The sequence below is a fragment of the Microplitis demolitor genome, chromosome 5, assembly GCF_026212275.2.
Source record: "Microplitis demolitor isolate Queensland-Clemson2020A chromosome 5, iyMicDemo2.1a, whole genome shotgun sequence".
NCBI lineage: Eukaryota > Metazoa > Arthropoda > Insecta > Hymenoptera > Braconidae > Microplitis > Microplitis demolitor.
Window position 1 is genome coordinate 2,616,000 of NC_068549.1, and position 20,223 is coordinate 2,636,222.

General features: G+C 33.4%; 1 protein-coding gene across 3 annotated transcripts; it reads right to left on the reverse strand.

Moving 5' to 3' along the window:
* Positions 1-937: 937 nt before the first annotated feature.
* On the reverse strand, positions 938-20,018 carry LOC103577213 (protein FAM135A). 3 transcript variants are annotated; one of them, XM_053739056.1, is made up of 17 exons: positions 19,713-20,018; positions 10,187-10,665; positions 9,590-9,666; positions 8,986-9,214; positions 8,157-8,291; positions 8,032-8,061; positions 7,877-7,958; positions 7,028-7,357; positions 6,594-6,834; positions 6,109-6,519; positions 5,801-5,977; positions 4,496-5,728; positions 2,800-3,250; positions 2,501-2,723; positions 1,886-2,135; positions 1,550-1,777; positions 938-1,222 (listed from the first exon to the last, which is right to left on the reverse strand). In XM_053739056.1, exons 2-17 carry the CDS (start codon positions 10,261-10,263, stop codon positions 1,017-1,019), a joined length of 4,380 nt encoding a protein of 1,459 aa, XP_053595031.1. In that variant the 5' UTR covers positions 10,264-10,665; positions 19,713-20,018; the 3' UTR covers positions 938-1,016. The 3 variants fall into 3 exon arrangements, with proteins under 3 accessions (XP_053595031.1, XP_008555993.1, XP_053595030.1); XM_008557771.3 differs by having other exon boundaries at positions 4,496-5,977; XM_053739055.1 differs by lacking the exon at positions 19,713-20,018 and adding an exon at positions 19,635-19,703 and having other exon boundaries at positions 4,496-5,977.
* Between the last annotated feature and the right edge of the window lie 205 nt (positions 20,019-20,223).

Below are 20,223 nucleotides of genomic sequence, written 5' to 3' on the forward strand. Positions count from 1 at the left end.
GTCTCCCACCCGATGCTATACATTTGTATGTTCTGTATATTTATAAAAACATCATTAATATAAATGTAAGAGCGCATGCGCTGTAGTTTACTCTTTAAAGGAGAAGGGCCATTCGATAAGTCAGAATTTCCGAATTACTGGAGTTGGACTGTATTATATATATACTCTGGTGAGTTGGCAACACTTGAGCATAAAACCGATTCCACAAGATGTATAAGATACTATTTTAGACATACACGCTACACTAGAACTATAATGTTCTGAGCAATTGAAATCTATTTGGAGGGACTCATCGTTAAATCTGGAACGAATTTTACTATTTTTTAATTTTAATCTTTTTCAAATTTCTTACTCTCAAACGCGGCATTTACACTCATGTACACTTTTTTTTTATCTGAGGGATTAAATTGACATACGTTTCGTGACTTTCCTAATTACATTACGGCGTAATATATATTTTTAAAATTCGCCTTAATTTATTGCCTACTAATAAAACTTTAAACTCTGGTATTATATTTAATATACCAGCAATCACAAAGGATCAAAACATACTTTTTTTTTTTTATTTTATTCAATGACTCAGTCGTTTTAATTATTAATGATCATGATAATTATTTAAATTGATATTTAACTTTAAAGTACTCAATTATATTTTTTTATTAGGCCATAAACGGCGTCAATAAATTTTAAATAATTAATGATATTAATTTAGATCGAGAGATTGAGATTTTATTCGTAAATTTCTACATATCCATTAAATTCGATATTTAAGTTTCGATGAGAACAATTACAATTATCATTATCATTATCATTACCCTCAAGAGACCTAGTTAAGAATAAATGAAAAGGATAAATTATTATTATTATTATTATTATTAATATTATTATTATTAATAAATGAGTAAAAAACGACGTTATTAATATTTTAAAAATTTTTTTCAATGGTCATTGTGATGTTAATATTATTATTATAATTATTTAATTAATTATTGTAATAATTATTATTAAATGATGGCTTATCTGAAGTACTTGAGTCCCGCAACAAGAAGGAACTTTTCAATAAATAATTCAGAGTCAAGGACGGCGATATGAGCAGCGCGTCCAATCAATGCGTTTGCCGTTGGTGGTAATGCATGATGGACATCGTAACGTACAAGACTGACACCTGAAGCTGACATTATTGGATAAAGAATATTGTGGACCATTTCTCTGTACGCGGTACCTGTCAGTTAAAAATACATTTTTAATTGCGGTAATAAAAATAGTAAAATAAATGAACTTGAGTAATTAATCCCCAGGAAAAAAATTCATAAAAAAATATATATGTTTAAATATATAAAATATGTATAAAAAATACATTTCTAATCGCTAATTTTTGGCTAATTTTTGTATATTTTTTAAATGTAATTTAAATATATTATTTTATATATATTTATACATATTTTTTTTTTATGTATTTTTAAGATTATTTTTTATATTTATAACATATATATTTTTTTATAAATTTTTTTCATCGGGGAAATTATAATTTAATATAAAAAATACGGACCTTGGTCAGTTGGGTCACGTACGGCGGCTTTGCATAACTCGATCCGCGCTGAATGAAGCGGAACATATCTGTCTTGAGCGCTGCCGCAGAGTAACACGTGTTTGAATCTTTGCAAGTTGCTCTTTTGACTCAGACGGAACATGAAGGATCTTCTGACGTCTGATGAATCCTTCATCGCGAGCTGCAGCAGGGAGCCGGATTTTTTCCATTTCTGCATGAACCACATGCCTGGTAATGAATAATTTGTTTGTTAGTTTAGGGGTAAATTACGGATAATGAGTAATGAGACTTGAGAATACAGTGAGTTGGTTAATTGAATTATTAGAGCTGACGAACCGGCATTGACGAGTCCACTTGTGTTGTAGAGTGTCCCTAGATGTGGTCCGCTCAAACTGAGAAATGTGTGGAGTCTTGGCAGCAGTGGCCTCAGCTGCGGCCTTGTTAATGCGCTCCGAATTATTATGGTCCCCAGTGAGTGTCCGATGAAACTTACTTTCGTGGGGTTTAGTCCTGACGTGTCTATGTGGTGGAGGATCTCCTCGACAAGTCGATCAGTCATTGTATCGAAATCCGAAAATGTATCACCCTTTTGATTAAATTTTGTTTTGTTTAATTAAGCTCATTAGGGGGTTTATTTTTTTCAATGAATGTTTGATGAGAAGCTTCAGGGGGTTGCAATTTTTTTAGGGAAAATTTTTTCCTAATTTATTTTAAATTATAAAAAATTTTTTTACTAAAATTACGTTGAGAAAACGTAACTAAAATTTAATAAAAATTTAAAATTACGTCTCCGTATTTTTAGAACTAATTGAAGGGAAAAAAACTTTTTACAGAAACTAAAACTGAAATTTTTACTTAATCCTCAGATAGAATTTCATTGAAATAAAAATTTTAGATGAGGAAAAGATGAATGGAGTTTTGGTATCCAATTAAAAAAATAATTATTTTTACCTGATTCCGTTCAGACATAAGAAAATCTAAATGAGCACCAGGTAACCCGAGCTCGAGGTAAGTTTTAACGAGCCTCAAATCAGCGGCATTGCCTTCCAAGCCATGAACGCAAATAATAAGATGGGGACCTTCTGGTGAAAATATTCTGTACTCATCGCTGATATTAAAATACGGAAGACTGCTCGCCACCCCAGTGTAGTCGCTGCAATTTGATTGGAAAAATCTTATCATCACCTTAAATCCAGTTCAATGAACCTCAACCAGAATAAAGCAAATATATAAATATGAAAACAACACACCTGTACATTTTTCCAGAAAAGCTCATCTGCCTCTTGAATTCTTCTTTGCACTTTTTGAAATTAATCGCGTCGTCCTGAGTCGACTGGAGAAGCTCTTTGCCTTCTTGGTAGCAGTCAAGACAAAAGTCTCTTGAGGAATACACGCTGTTTTCGCGCTCCCTTTCAATTCTGTCGCGGCTTCTCTGGGGACTGCACGGCGCGGTTTTGTTTTGCTTCGGACTCCTGGCTCGCTTGACAGTCTCGTAGACGTGATAAAGCGGATTATCAACCATTGGAACTGGAGCCGGGTCTCTGAATGCCTCCGGAGGCGGAGGTTCGTCTTGAAACATCTTTGGTGGTGGCAGTCTTACTTCTTCATAAGAATGTTCTGTTGTTTTTTCCCGGCTCTTTGTTTTATTACTTTTCTTCTCCTTCTTCACTGGGATTTTATTCAAATTTATTTTTTTTTCTTCTATTTAACAAAAAAATTTTTTTATTTTATTGCTTCCATATATTTTTTTAAAGTTTAAATTAATGGATAAATAAAAAAATTCATGAAAAATTTTTCTAATTTAAACTTTAAAAAAAAAATCGTTTTTTAATTTGCAATAAAAAAATTGAATTCTGCTGAAAAACTCCGACCGAAAATATATTTTGTATCATTAAAAAAAAAAATTGATGCCGCTTCAGCCCATGAATAACTCAGTGGAAATAAAAAAGTTTTCACTCAAAAATATTCAAGGATTGAAAAAAAATTATTCTAAAGTAGGGTCGGCTTATAATTTTTTTTATGATAAAAAAAAATGTATTCGATTGAATTTACCGCAAAGCCCGATACTGGACACAATAAAATTTTTTATCGCAGATTTTTTTTTGTCATTTATCCGAACATTTAAATAATCAAACTTACGTCAGTCCTTATAATAATACATTTCCGTTCGGTATAATTTAAATAAGGAGTAATTTAAATATTCTAATAATAGGACTAACAAAAATTAACAGAGGAGGAATCTCATTAAAGGAGCAAACTAATTACAGGAAGTCAGTATAAATTTTCGGTTCCGCTGATAGACAAGCAACGTAATTCCAACTAATTATACGTCAATTACAACTGATGGAATAACGGGTAAATTATTATTTATTATAATTAATAATAATAATCTTAATTAAATTTATAATTTTAATGTTGCATAATGTTATGAAATTAAATTGCGTGATTAAATTATTGATTTTACAGTTTCTATTTATAAAATAAAATGTTAAGTCATGCATTAAAGTAATAGGGGTTTTAAATTTTCAATATCGTCTACTTTATATTTTATCTAAAAAAAAAAAAGTTTCTTTTGACCCTTTGTCCCTGACGCTGAGCGCAGCGCCCCAATTTTTATTGAAAAATTATTTATAAAGAAAATAAATTTTTTTTGAAATTTTTTTAATTTTTCTACTATACTTTTTAGGATCAAAGGAATGAATGAAAATTATTTTTCTGATATTTTAAATATTAAAAAAAAAAATTTTTTTTGTTGGAAATTTTAGTAAAAAAAATTCCAGAAAAAAATTACCAATGTCTAGTTGTATAAATTTGTGTGGTTTGAATTTCAAAAAATCACAATTATGATACTTGGCAACACCTTGATATGATAAAAAACGGCGGCGGGACCCCGTGATGGGACGAAAGAAGGATTAATTATAATAATTTAAAAAAATATTAAAATACCTTTGCGCTTTTGTTCAGAACTAGAGGTATCGCCGCTACTGACCCACCCAGAGCACTCAGAAGTAAGATTATTAGAGTCTGTACTGCTTGCGGGACTGCTGGGTCTCGAAGAAGGCGGACTAGGAGGACCAACGGCGACTAAATCAACACCCAGAGTCTCTTTGCTATCTCTAATAGGCATACAAGGCAACGAAACCGCGCTCCTGGGCACAACCATTTTATTTTGCGCCACTGGAACACTAGCACATCTCAGTCTTTTGGCATTTGGCTCCGGCACCCCCGGTGACGGAGACTCGTCGGACGTCGAAGAGACCAGGCCATTGGTGTCGACCCCGTCAATTTTCAAAATGATCTGGTTGTTGTTCTCCACCTCCAGGACGCTCGTCATCGCTTGAGCCCCGCGATACTTGGGCAGAGGCAACGGCAATGAGTCTTTTTCGTCATAAGGCGGTGGTACTGAAGGCGGCGGAGGGGGTGGAGGCTTTCGGGCACGATGCTGGCACCTCTTGTTATTACTATTAGAGCCAGAAGATCCTTCTTCTTTTAGTTCACCGTCGATAGCCGGTGCCGAGTGCGGCCTGCGGCCTCTTCTTCGCTCCTCCGCGGGCTTTGTGTCGATCATCAAAGCAATAACTTCATAAACTGGTTCCTTTTCCACCTTAATATTCTTCTCCATTCTCTTATTAGATTTATCTGCATCCGTTCTCCAGCGGTCTCGCTCATAAATATCCTTGTCTTGGCAACAGTCCACACGACCGACATCAAACAGCCTTTCAGTACTTTTGGGTCTTCTAGGTCTCTCGGAAACTTTGCTATTAGTGGTTCCATTGGTCCTGTAGAAAAAAGTGTCGACCGTCACTCCACCGTAGACTCCACTGAATCTCTTGTTGAGGGGATCCACCAGAAGCGAGTGGCTCTGCGCGTCTCCATTTAAAGTGTTGAGAAAATCCTGGGATTTGACCCTCTCCGGATGCCCCGCAGTCCTGCCTAGAGTGTGATACCTCCTATTCTCCGCGGTGGCTGCCTTTTCGGGCTGTTTCCGATGGTTGCCGCGGTAAGTCACGCGATCCAGGGTTGCAGATCGCATGTTGTTTGCAGAAGCATTGATTGGATCACCATTGGGAATATTTACAGACTTGTCTAGTGGAAATAGTCTGTGGCTCCGAGGTTCCAGTCTTATTCGTCTCGAGTCGTGTTGGTTAGCGTTTGAATTTGAGTTGGTGCTCGTGGAATCTTTATTATTATTATCGAACGAGGCCAATTGATTATTAAAGTCAAAGTTGCACGAGGGAATACCGAACTCACAGGTTTTATTAGAAGACGGTCGATAGCCTGGAAAGTGTCCATTTGGTGGAAGTTCTGGAAACATCGCTGCTAGCAGTGACGTTATTGATGTTGACGGCTGCATGTACTCATTACATGAATTAGCCACCAGCATTTGGGTCGATTTAGCTCTTGGCAGTGGCATCACTGGTGTCGAACCTGAATTAAAATAAATATTTAAATAAATATACCAGTGATACAATTTAAATTACGAGTAATAAATGGGAGTAATTAAAGAAAATAGTAGCAGCGAAGCATGATAAACTCAAGGAAGCAGCAAATTAATAAACCTAGAGATGGGTTCGGCGCGGAGAAAGCCTGCTGCTGACCCGAAGGAGGAAAGAGCGTTGTGCTGCGGGTTGTGTGGAGCGGCGCCTGGGAGCGTGACCGGCCTTTTGATGGCACCGAGGTCGGTGGCGTCTGATTACGGGCTGCTGACCGTTGCCGGGGGAATAATTGTGTCGACGCAGACCTCGGAAGTGTCTTAGGGGACGTCCGTGGCTGCTGGCTCGGTATTTCTGGTCCCAGTTGATCCAGGGATTTGCTGTGTCGAGCTGGAAGCGACGCTGGGGCGAGTGACAGCCGGGCTTGGATCGACGCTATGTCTTGAGCTGCTCCCTCACTGCGGGGTGACCATACGCTCGAGCCTCGAGATTCCAGAATCGCTGATATCCCACAGCTGCAGTCTTCTATACTGGGAACTTTTAACCAAATAGATGATTATTATTTACCATCAACTTAATTTGATAATTATCGGTAGTTATTAATTTTTTACCGCTATTGCGGTGTCTCTGTTGCATGTCGGCATAATTGTCTTCGAATATTAGAGGCAGTGAGTGAAGGTCGCCGTCTAATTCAGGACAATGAACTGGTAGAGGTGGCAGAGCCGCCAAGTAACGTGATCTCCTTGCTGCCTCGCTCACCGCTTGATAAGATTGATAATTTGCGTCGTAGCAACCTGCTGCTGATGTTCTTGGGTTCTCGAGGACAAAGAACCCTTCGGAGAAACGTTTAACCTGTCAATTTAAACGCTGTCTGTATCAACAAAGTATCTAGCTCGTCTTTCAAAATTTAAACTCCAAAGTTTTAGATTTATTTTATGGTTATTATTACACTGTAAAAAATCGAGTGCAAATTTTTTACAGTGTGGGAATAAAAGTAATAGGCAATTAAAATTAAAATTAATTGTAAATATTGGAGAGAACTAACGCGTAGCTGATGATGGATTCGGGCAAGATGCTGGTGAACGGCCTCCTGACGTGTAAACGCATCCAAAAAAATGTTCCAGAGCACGATATTCTGGGCGCAAAGTTGTGCGATATCTATGTCGTCGCTGTCAATTATTTTTGATGCCTCTTTGTGCTTGCGCTCAGCGATTTCCAGATCTCGCTGCTCTCTGGATGGTAAAAGTCTTGCCAAGTCTGCGATGTCATTCAGCAGATTTTCACGAGCTGTTAATAATATTCGCGTCACTTCGCGCTGCGTCGCTCGCGCGTGTTGTGTTCGCGCTGCTGATCCTACACATCTCGTCGTTGTTTCCTTTTTTTTTATTTGAAAAATTTTTACTTAGTCTACAACTTTTACTATCATTAAAAAAAATATTTATTTAAATAAAAGAAATTCAAATACTTGTAAGTTATAAAATTTACTTTTAATTAAAATAACTTTTAAACTACCGCATTTACATGAAAAAGTAATCAGATACTTTTTGTAGAAAATTTAATTTTCTAAAAAATTTTACTGATACTTTTTTTTCGTATCTTCAATAGTTTCGGTGTAATTTTGATTTAAAAGTTGGAAAACTTTTTATTGAATTTTTCAGAATTTTATTCTGCTTAAATTAAAATTTCAGCCAAACTATCAAAGATACAATAAAAATATATATAAACAAACTTATAGAGGATAAAATTTTCTACAAGAAAGATTTCTTTGAAATTTTACGTAAACTTGTTACTTTACGAGTTATCGCAACATAAACTCCAAAATAAAATATTAACGACTAAAAGCATGCAAGGTATAGAAATTTCCTTAAATAATTAATTTTAAGTAATTAATTACAATGTTCAAGAACGCAGTACTGTCTGCGCCATTAGCCGTCGGCTGTTTGAATTGTAACCAGGGTTTCCCACTCCTCGGTGCGCTGTAATATTTTATTTTTTTTTTAAATATTTTTTGATAAACTCGTTCTCTAACAAGTGAATAATTAAACTCACCAGCTTTGTACATAGTGAAGTATACTCTTTCTGCATCGGAGTAGCGTAAGAAGAATATTGTTGCATAATTAATTATTTATATCTATATAAAAAAGTAAAATATTGAAGGGAGAGACGATACTGACTTAACGAATGGCTGATGAAGTGCTACAAGACAGGCGTGGATTTCAATGGATACCGCGGCCAGATGAAAGTAGTCAAAAAGCACCGGTAAATGATAGTGAAGCCCCTTTGTTGGTACGAAATTTAACTGCAATGCTCTACAAATAATTATTCTCATTAGTTAGCTCGTTAATTGCACTGAGATACCGGCAAATCCTGAGAACGAGAGGTAGTTTTATACTCGAGATTTTTTTTTACTGTTTCTATTTCTGTTTGCTCTCACCCGAGAGTTTTTCTAGGAGCAAAAAATCATTGATGGATAAATTTAAAAAAAACTAAGTAAAGTTGGAATAGAAAAAAAACGAGGTAAAACTGGTCCAATTAACAGCTCTTGAAATTTTAGCGCTCAAGATGTCAGTATTGTGTTGTATAAAATGTAAAAATGTTGATTTACACTCGAAGAATTAGACGACACGATTCCCATCAAGAACAAACTTTTAAGCTCTTTCTGTTTTATGAATTTCCATGGACGTGCACGTGGTGGATTCTTTTTTTTGGAACAAAGAAATGGAGCAATCAATCGAGGCTTAAAAAAATTCGAGTAGGTATTTTTTATTTTTAGTTTTTGTTTTATTTTAGATTGGAAATAAATATATATATATATATATATATATATATATATATATTTTTCTTATACGATATAAGTATTGATATACTTTTAATATGGATTTCGCTGGATAGTGGGCGATAATATGAGAGTACTTTTATCTTGAGAGAGGTTTGCTCACGCTCTGAAGGAGGTATAAATTATTATTATTATTTTTTATAAATGAAAAGAAAGAAAAAAATCACCTTGATGACACACATGCCATATTTCCTGGCTGGGTGGGCTCGCTGAACCAGAGCTCGACGCTGAGATTGAAGTGAGTCCGGGAAAGAACCTCTTCGATTTTGTGACTGTGCACGAGTACGTGAGCACGAAAGAGGACCGAAGTTCCCAGGGTTACTTCCTCGTTTCTGTAAAGTATCTGGAAACGTTTGCTCGTTCCCGGCGGTTCCATGTTGTCTAACGTACGTTTATCTAAACGGCAAACAGTTCGAGGCAAATATAATATTCCATGTTCCTAACGCTCGTAATAATACACAGGAAAAAATATTTATCTCTTTTCATTAGGAATTGAAAAAAAAATTTCTTGCAAAATTTTGATTGGAATAAAATCCATTTTCACTCCGAATTTAATTCCTATTTTTTACAGTAAAATAATAACAATATTTTTAATGTAAAATAAAATAATAAAATTTGTGGTGTTTAATTTAGTGAGAATTTACAAGGTGTTTGATAACAAGCAAAAATAAATAGGCTTGTTTAGCCTCGATAGTAAAGCGATTGTAAAATCGATTATTGCCAATAGGATTACTATTTAAAATTCTATGTGATGAATTATGGAACACTCACGATTACGAAGTTGATCGACTTCCACTTTAATTGGCAGTTTAGGTGATACCCTGAGGGCTGTTCGTATTTGATAGTACCTATAAATAAACAACAATTTTATTCATAAGGCTTCACTTTGAATTCAAATTCCGTGTAAACTATTGTGTTTATGTAAAAACTCTCTGAATCAATTTTACAGGAAATTTAATTTCCTACAAAATTTTATTCTCGTACTTTTTCTGTATCTTCAATAGTTTAGCCACAATTTTGATTTGTAGATAAAAAAAAATTCCATGGGAAATTTTTCAAAATTTATGCTGAGTTGTTTGAATCAATATTCTGGCCAAAGTATCAAAGATATGATAAAAATGTATATGAATAAATTTATAGAGGATAAAATTTCCTACAAAAAAGTATCAGTGAATTTTTACATAAACTCAATAGTTTACAAAATATTTTGATCCGAACTCCAAAACTCGATTGAAATAAATTTTAATGAAGAGAAAAATATAAAAAAAAACATAAAAGAGAAAATTAATTAAAAGTTTATTGAAAGCTGTATGAGAAGTAAAAACGATGGTATTTATATTATAATAAAAAATAAAACAAGAGATTTACCCGCGTTGAAAGAGATCAACATTGTAGAATTTGCAAAGCTCGAGGGAGAACTCGAGGGTGGCCTGTAAATCGCTCATCTCTCGGCGATTTTCTGCGTGAGCCTTCACCCTCTGCCGTCTTATCCCTAGTCTCGGTCGCCGTAGTCTTCGGCTCTGTGGCACGTCTTTTTCTCCAGGTCCCCTCGGCTATTTACTTTCTCGTCCTCTTATCCTCTTATCCTTTCTCCGGTTACCTTTGAGTTGACTACTCGGCTCACAACCCACCGGCAATATCACTGACAGGAGACTACGGTGATCGCCAAGGCGCCAGAGTCTACATCGTTACTTATTTCGCTAACCCGACGACTAAAACCTCCACCGCTATTACTCCAACAGCTTGGCACTTCCGTCTTGGAATATCTAATACCTCTCTCGACGTCATCTTCATCCATTTTATCATCGTGTGTGACGCTTGTCTACTTTCATTAGACTTTAATTAACCTGCCAACAAAGTAATCGTCAAAGTTAAATAACTAACCTGGCCTTTAAGTAAACATTGTTCAGAGTATTCTAGGCAGAGCCTGTCTTCTACACTTTTTTAAAATATTCTTGACTTTCCTTGTCATGAATTTAAAATTTTATTAATTTATTTGTAAAAAATTGAAGCATTAATGAAAAAAAGGACAGCGCAGTTGCAATTGGTGCCGAGGTATAGATTTTTAAAAAATTATTTACAGTTGACATCGATTAGGAGTAAAACGAAATTTGGTAAATTTCAGAAAAATCTTCATGTCAATTTTATAATTTGAGATGTCAACTTTTGTAGGCTTGAATTTATGTACCAAATTTTATTTGACTCCTAATTGATGACAATTGTAAATAATTTTTTTAAAATTTATATCTCGGAAAAATTGAATTTTCTACAGATTTTCTTGTAAGTTGACATCCTGATTTTCTATAGAGTTTCTTGAAAGATGACAAGTTGTCATTTTTTATAGATTTAGTTTAGATGTCTCTAGATTTTTTAATTTTTCTCAACGGAACACTGATTTTGAAAACAGCAGTAAATTTTGAAGTTGGCCACAGAGTCAACCGTTTCTCAGTCTCTGTTTTTTCAACTTAAAAATAAAAAATTCCTCATATAGACACTGATTTCGAGTATGAATTAGCACTTAAAAATAAAATTTAATCACGACAACTAAATCTGATTAATTTATCAAAAAAAAACTAGTAATTAAACAAATGAAATAAATTTGTAGCTAAAACTGGCAAGTGTGCTCTAGTGTAATTCTCGAGACCTTAAAAAGCTGTGAAGCGACACTTAAAATTTTTCGAGAGTCTCTACTAATCGTCGACCCAAAAAGCCCAGGAATGAAACACGCGAGTTGGAAATGAGGAGAGAGGAATGCGAGAGTAGTGGCAAGGGGTAAAAAATTTAAAAGAAACAGAAACACCGTCACAAGTACAGTTGAGAAGAAGCCCGCGTAATATAGAGTAAGAATAAGAAGAATAAAATAGAAATACAAAAATAATAAGTAGGCTACAAACGTGAGTGAGAAGACGTATTACCTCGCCGACGCTAATGACAAAACAAGTCTCGGAGTTTACAAAAGCGTCTAGTGCTCAAGGAGCCTAAAGCTCATGCTCGTCCTCAACTCTTGTACTCTATTTCATTCCTTTTCTTGTATACTGCAGCAAACTGTTATATTTTATAAAGACCAGCACTACACTAGATAGCTACAGTAGTACCGGTAACACAGTAATAGTCTCCCATGTTACCTAGACTAAGATGCTTTAAGTTGTCTGGGATAAGGACTTAAGAATGTTGCACATAAAGATCTTTGAGTTGAGATACAAAATAAAATATTCGCTGTGTATTCTACTAAATGCATTTCTGCATGTTAACCGACATTTATATATATATATGTATATATTTACGTGACACTTGAGCACCTCCGAGACTCCCCAATGCGTTTTGCTCTCGTTTGTCCCGGTCTTTTTATCTTTTTTTTTTATTATATTTTTTATTGTTGCTGGTCCATGGGTTTTTTATTATTTTATTCCCTTATTCAATACACGTGCAGACGGTGTTTTTATGCTGTGAGGCTACAGACCGTGTGTACATGATATTACGGATGAAAGAATAAACGGATGGGTAGAATAAAAGTGACGAGAAGCGCAAAGTCAGAATAGGAGTAGAGGGAAGTAAAGAGAAGAGAGGAAAAGTTTAAAGGGAGGGAAGAGGGTTGTGTGTATAGAGGTTTTGTACAGAAATAGATGACGTTTGAGGAAGAGTTTATTTCATTCTCTAAGAGTAAAGTGTATAATAAGACGATGTAGTGGACTTGAGTGTACTTAAATACTCTCGAGTTACTGCCCTCAAGTTAATTTATTCTTAGATTTGCTATTATTTATTTTAAGATTTTGTATTAGTAGTAAGATTATAAAAGTCATTTTTTAAACTTTGAATTTTTTATTTAAAAGTGGGAATTTATTTTTTTTTTTTTTTTTTTTTTTTTTTTTTTAAGGGAGAAATTTATTTTCCTGTCCGTAATATGAAACAGGAGGTCGCTCCAGTGTCCGTCTTTTATTATCAATAAAATTTAATAAATCTTTATTTTTATTTTTTTAATCCTGGAATTGTAATTTTTTTAGGACTTTTTTTTTTAATTATAATTATTTGATTTATGTCTTTTTTGATCTACGGTAGAAATTTAATTTTTTATAAAAAAAAAAAATGATAAATGTGTCATCTAATTACAGAATTTTAGTATTGGAAAAAACATTAAAGTTTAAACTAGATCAAGTGATGAAAGGTCAAATAAAATTAATTTATGAATATTAAAAAAAGAAGAAATTTAAAAATTAATGGAGACACAGTTTCATTCACTGTAAAAAAATTTTCGAAGTGAACGTTGATTAATCTGCAGTGAAATTCATTTTCTCCTAATATATTGAAACTCCGGTTCGGAGTAAAATTCATTCTTTAACGGAAATTATTTTAATATTAAAACTGAATCGGAGTAAATGTGGATTTAAATAAAATCTAGATCACTCCGATATCACTTCGCGAAGTTATTTTTATCAAACTCCGAAACTCCAAGTGACGGAGTGAATTCTGATTTAAATAAAATTCGCAATTACTCGGAATTAACCCCAAGTTTTTTACTGTTGAGTATCAGCTCCCATGAAATAATCCCTCGACATGTGGGAATAAATTTATGTTTTTAAAGATTTATTAGACTTTTAAAATGCAGAACTACTTTTTGAAGATAGTACTAAAGTTTACGTAAAGTTATATTGAGATAAAACAAAAAATTATTTGTAATGTGTGAATGACTTTACTGGAGTTTTAAAATTGATGATTCGCGCGATTGGATAGAGATATGTAATGTGTAAAGTTTTTATAATGATTTAAAGTGTGAAAGTAGAGAGAGCTGATGTTTGGTCAGACGTCTAGACATTAATATCCGATCGGAAATGCGTACACTCGGTTATGGAGTTTCAAGACAAGGGGGCGATCGAGATTAACGTGAATAGGAAACTTTGACAGCTTTTCACCCTTCAATCTCGACGATATAAATCCGCGATTTATTTTTTCTCATAAACTTTATAATACGGGTTGTAAGTTTAACTTTAAGATATATATGGGTATATTGCAATAATATATCACCGTATACCAGCTATACAAATATTTTATTATACTTTCGTCCGTGTTTCATATTTTGAATATTATGATTTATAAAACAAACAGTAATTTTTTTTCGCCTTTGTGTCGTCACCGAAATATATACACTTTATATATGTATATATGTATATATGTATATGTATATAGATAGGATGCTGCTGATTGCGAAACGCCACATCAATGATAAGAATAAAAGTGTGTAGGAGTTTCTATTCATTTATGTTTTTTTGTCACTGATAAAAAAAAAAACCTGTCATTGTTGAATAAACTTCGTGTGTTGATGTTTGATATTTTATTCAATTATTTTTTGTCTTTTTATCAAATACGCGAGATAAAAAATTTTATAATTTATACGTCATTATTATCGTTTTTGTTTTTATTTAAATTAAAACTTAGTTTCAGAGTTTAAATTGAAATTGTTTTTAAAATACTGTATTTATGAGAAATATCAATGAAAACTTTTTTATAGAGAATTTAATTCTCTACAAATTTGTTTATATGCATTTTTATTGTATCTCTGATAATTTGTCCGTAATTTTTATTTAATTAATCAGTATTCAAATAGGGGAAAAATTTTGTCATAATAATTTTTTTATATTCAAATTAAAATTACGGCTAAGCTATTGTAGTTAGGATAAAAATGTACTCAACCAATTCAATAGAAAATTTAATTTCCTACAAAATTGACCTCTTATATTTTTTTCATATCTCTGATAGTTTGTCCAAAATTTGAATTTAAAAAATCAAATGTTGAAATCAAAAAACTTGTAATAAAAATTTTCTCATTTTAAAATTTAAATTCTGGTGAAATTATCACAGATACAAAAAAAATTTATCAGATAAATTTTATAGGAAATTAAATTCTCTACAAAAACTTCCTTATTGATATTTTACATAAACGCAATAGTTTACCAGTAATTTTTATTAAAAGCAAAGCTTTTAATTTTTCAATTAATAAAAATGTTACGGACGTATAATTAAAATTGAAATAAAAAATTCGCATCAATTAAGAATAATTTGTTACAAAACAAATAATTATTTAATTTAAATAGCAACGAACAATTTTCAAGACTGCATCATTAATGAGTTTAAGATTGAGTTGAGACCGAGAGGTCGCGGTTGCCAGGACCCTCATCGAATAGGTCATGAAACCGTTTCAACTTGTTCTATTCATACAAACACTATATCTATCACATCCAAGTGATAAACCAGTACATTACACGTTCTATTACTATATTACGTCCATCAGAGTGGTAGATATTCGATACTCGATACCTGCACGAAAGAGAAAGGAAATAAAAAGAGACACGAAGCTCTTTAGGACGAAGCCTCTCAGATTCTCAAGCACCCGGTATCGATCAATATCGACAACTCGGCAACTGTGCCGTGGAATCGATACTCAGGCCTGATGTTCTCTCTTCTATTCCAGTGTCTAGACTCTACTCTGCTCACAGTCTAAACCATACCGTTAAATTCCAATGCTTATTTCTGCAATACTTATAATAGAACTCAAGTAAAAATGAAAAGGGACATTCAATACAACCTCATATATATATATATATATATATTTTTATCTTCCGGTTTCACTAAAGCATTCATCCTTGTCTCTATCATTTCAATTTTTATATTCATAAGTATATATATTTATATATATTAATATATACGATCTTTTGAAAAATTTCAATGAGCTTTTTACTTAAAAAAAAAAAGTCGGTCACCTTATTTTACATTAATGCCTTCCATTAGTTAAAAGTATTTATTTAAATATTTTTATTTCAATAAAGAAAAAATAAAAGATCTCAAGTTTTTTTTCTTAATGTTTAAAAATATTTTATAGTTTTTTTTTTTTTTAAAATAATGACAATTGTTCTAGTGCATCGCAGCATTTAAAGGCCGGCTCTTTGTGTCTTTATATATGTGTAGAAAATTTATGTGACGATGGTGAAGTGAATGTAGTTGCAAATGTGTGGGCGTATATATAAATACAAATATAAATATATATAAAAATTGAAAAAGCGCGATGACTTTTTATAAAAATATTAAAACGAATTTGATTTTACGTCACTTGCCCGTACTAATATAATCTGTGTACGTAAAAACTCGAGTACAAGAGTGTATACAGAAGAGTAGAGGGAAGTGTTGCCTGGAAAGGTAGAGGCTGAATTTAGTGATAAAAAGAGAGGAGAGATGGATTTTTAAGTTAAAAGGTCACGTCCCTCTTGTACGACGAATATTTAAAGCTTCCCACTGGAGATAGAGCTGGAGCTAGAGATAGAGCTGATGCTGGTACTGGTTTTCTAGTCATAAATGTTTGCGCGTCGGCAACCCGACCCAATTAACTCATCGGCTTTATCTACGATTAATGTCAGTGCGTTGGTGTCGTCTCAGTTAATTTAGGATTTAATATTTAAATTTTTCAACTTTAAATTTTTAAAATAAACTGTGTAATTGCGCTGGAGAATTTAAATGCCCGTTTATAAAAATTTATTTAAGGTCAAAGTTTAATTTTATTACAAAGTTTATAGTTCATGTTAGAAGAGACATGGAAATAAAATAAGACCCGTGTTTGGTTCGATGAGTACTTGGGTAATAAATTTTTAAATATCCCCGTTTGTTTGCCAGATCTTGTTTGCTAACTCAGACTTCTCCATATATTTTAGGGATAAACATGACCTTATCCGTAACTTTTTTCGGGCATTAATGGAATTTATTTAATTAATTATTGTTTTATTAACTGCTGGTATTTTGAGTGGTTTTTAATTTGGAATTTTTTAAATGTTTTGGCGGGGGCATAAGTGGGCTAAGTTGTCTTGCCCTAAATTTTGAATTTAGATAGATATTTATATGTTTTAAATAACACCTGGTCGTTTATTAAACGACCGCCAGAAACCTGGCAATGAATTTTTAAAAAATTTAGTGGCAAGTCGCCAGCTGTTTTTGTAGTAATCTGTCTTGACTTGTTCGATTTTAAATTGACTATTGTTTTATTAATTTTATTTGTAAAAACAAAATAGGCCACTTTTTTTTTATTGGAATCGTAAATTTAAAAAAAAAAATTTAATGACAGTCGGGCTTTAATTTTTTTGACAAATTTTTTTACTCATACAAAAAACTTGTTACAGAAAATAAAATTTTTTTGTAACTCGAAATTCCCAATTTTTATTAAAAAAAATTTTAATTAATTTGTAAATTAAAAAATTTTCTGTTTGATTTTAATCTCAAATTTTATTTTTAAAATTTAATAAAAAAAAAAAAAATTGTCCTGGTTATAAACCTCGAGGCGAATTGAAAATATCGCAAATATAATTCATATAAAATTGAATACCGATATCTCCGAAAAATAAAACAGATAAAAGTAAAATATAAATTCAAAACCTTTGGAAATATATAATAATTTTAATAAAAAAAAAAAAAAAAAAAAAAAAAAAAAAAAAATATCTGCAAAAAAGTGAAAGCAGCCGAAAACAAATTCGATTAACTAAACATTAAATACACATTAAAAAAAATTTCCATCTCTTTTTCAATGCATTTACCCAAAAGCTTATATATATTATCGATTTATTTTAAAAAATTTATCTGCGTCAATTTGTTCGGTTAATGGAGTGATAAAGCAAAAAGGACGACTCCGGTAAAAATGACTATAACTCACCGGGAATCGTACATTGGGCCACTCGTTCTGCAGCTTAAGCTCGGGCTTTCAAATGCCTCCAATTAATTTCGTCAGCAATTTTCCTTACTTTAGTTATTGCTCAATAACAAAAAAAAAAAAAAAAAAATTCTCTTGCAATCTAAACTAAAACTTTACGTAAATTTTAATCACATAAATCACTACCAGCATCCCGAAGTAGACTCCCAGATTAAAAAATTTTTTTTCTACACGACAATTTACACCCGAGTTACAGCTTTCCAAACTCTTAAATTTTTTCAAAACTTTTAAACTCGACTCGATAAATTAATTATTTTACATGAAAATTGAAATAAACTTTTTATTGATTAAAGTGAAGGGTAAAAAAGCCGTAGCATAAACAAGTCAAAGACCAGGGAAATAAAAAATGGGAGTAAAAAGGGGAAGTACCCGGGAGACTCAAAACGTCACGTGACTCATGGGCATAGTCATCCATATTTAAAAACCCACACTCCACCCTTAGCAGCATAATCGGCAAGATCACGTTTATTGGCACATGCAGGTGACGGGTAACGGGTAAACTAGCCAGAGTAAAATCAGTCCCCGTCTCTTGGCTCGACTTTGAAACCCATAACCGGCGACGATCGTTTCCGCTCGAGTGAGTAACGCCTCATGTTGCATTCATCCCCTTAATGCGTCTCTGTCGTCTAGCTGATGTCCACCCCTTTTTCATCATGCACTCATCTCCATTCCCTTCAATCCCGTCCCAGTGTAATCTATTTCTCTATATCACCTCGTATACCATCGCGCTATATCTATACTTCTCTATATGGATAAACGCATCGATCCATAGAGATTATCCGAGCTTGCAAATTGCAAGTTCCGGTCTCGTGGGTTTAATGTGAACACGATCAGAACGCCGACCGGGATGAAAAAAAACCGGCTGATTTGATTGAATATTAATCAGCCCGCTATCAAAGTCCTAACTTTTTTACCCTCACACCGGTTCAAAATCAAGGCTTTTGCTTTTTAAAGGTCGGAAATAAAATTAATTAGGTCACGGGTCCATTAATTTTTTTTTTTTTTTTTTCACCAAAAAAATTTTTATTTGGTTGTAATTTATTGCCGATTAGATAACTCGATAACGTCAATCCATTGAGCCGCGATATCACTACTCTAGCTGATTAAACCCCTCGCTCTTTTTTTTTTTTAATTATTTATTAATCCTTTTTTTTTTTAATAATAATTTCTTTACGTATCCCGAGGGGAAAAAAATCATTTATTGTAAATTTAAGAAAGTAAATACCGCATAAAATTTTAATCTAAAAAAAAAAATATACACATTTATATATCTAGGTTACCTTATACCCTAAGGGTGGTATTTAAACAGAGTTTCTTTCTCGCCTTCCGTTCACACTTTCTCGTTGGCAATCTCCGTTTATAAAAAAAAAAAAAAAAAATTAACTTTACCTCAAAATTCAATATTTACACTAAAAATAAATATCTTTGGTAAATTTTTTTTTTAAATAAAAAAATCCATCCCTTGATTCGGCCTCAAAAATAAATATTTAACACGCGACTTTGAGAGTGTGATTAATAAAAAAAAAAAACTAAATAATAATAAAATGTGACAGAAGGCCGAGCGGGCGATCGAATGTACGCCCCGCCTCGTACTAGTGGTTTCGGTCAAGTCTTAGTCTCCCGCTCACGCACTTCGTCACTCACGTCAACCCCAGATAAACGGAGCAAAAAAAATCCCAAGAGTTTACTTATCACTATACAGATCTACCGTACGGTGGGTATGTAGTTTTAGTAAGTCAGTAGTACGAGTAGAGTACGAGGAAACACGAACCGAGGTCGCGGAAGCGCGAGAGTAAGAGGAGTAGTTTGAGATATAGACGTAGATGTAGATGTTGACGTAGAAGGAGAAATAGAAGAGGAAGAGGAAGAGGAAGTAAAAGGTGACGTTACCCGTCCACTTTAATGCACTCTCTTTACACTACCCCATTGCCTAGTAGCCTAGTATACCCTCGCGACCTCGAAACATCTTTATAAGCAAATCTCTCCTGTCTCTCCGCATCTAAACTCAAACAACTTTTTCATTACAATATTTACCCGATTAAATTTCAAAATAAATTACAATAACAATTCATTTACCTCCCACTAAATTTATTTTTCTATCCCACCCGCGGAATTATTTAAATAAAAGCTCTTGCTAAGCTTTTTGTTCCTTACTCAGCTTACAGCCTCACCACCGTAATCCATCGTCAGGCGTGTCTAGTCCTTTCTCTTTTCACGTACTGTGTCCTTGGTTTCCTCGTCGGCTCTCTCTCTTGTCTTCTGAGCTCTTGGACTGATAAACACTGAGAACTGGGGGCTTGTAACTATCAAGTTTTTATCAGACACCCGCGAGTTTTTATAGGATTCAAAAAATAAAAATAAATTTTATTATTCAACACTGAGATTTTGTTATTTATTTTGAGAACTAGTGATTATTTATCGAGCACACTGTTGACGTTCGGGTGGTTGTAGCTGCTCATATGCTAGCTGGGACACGAGTAGCGACCGCGACCGCGCGCGAGTACGCTCGGACCTTTACCTCGCGGCTCTATCGTGCGTCGAGATGACGACTGCGATCAACTCAACGGCGCTTGCTCCATGAACATCTAATACAATATATATATATGTATATATATATCAACCCCACCTTCCCCGACACAATTACGTGCCAATGATTGTATATAAA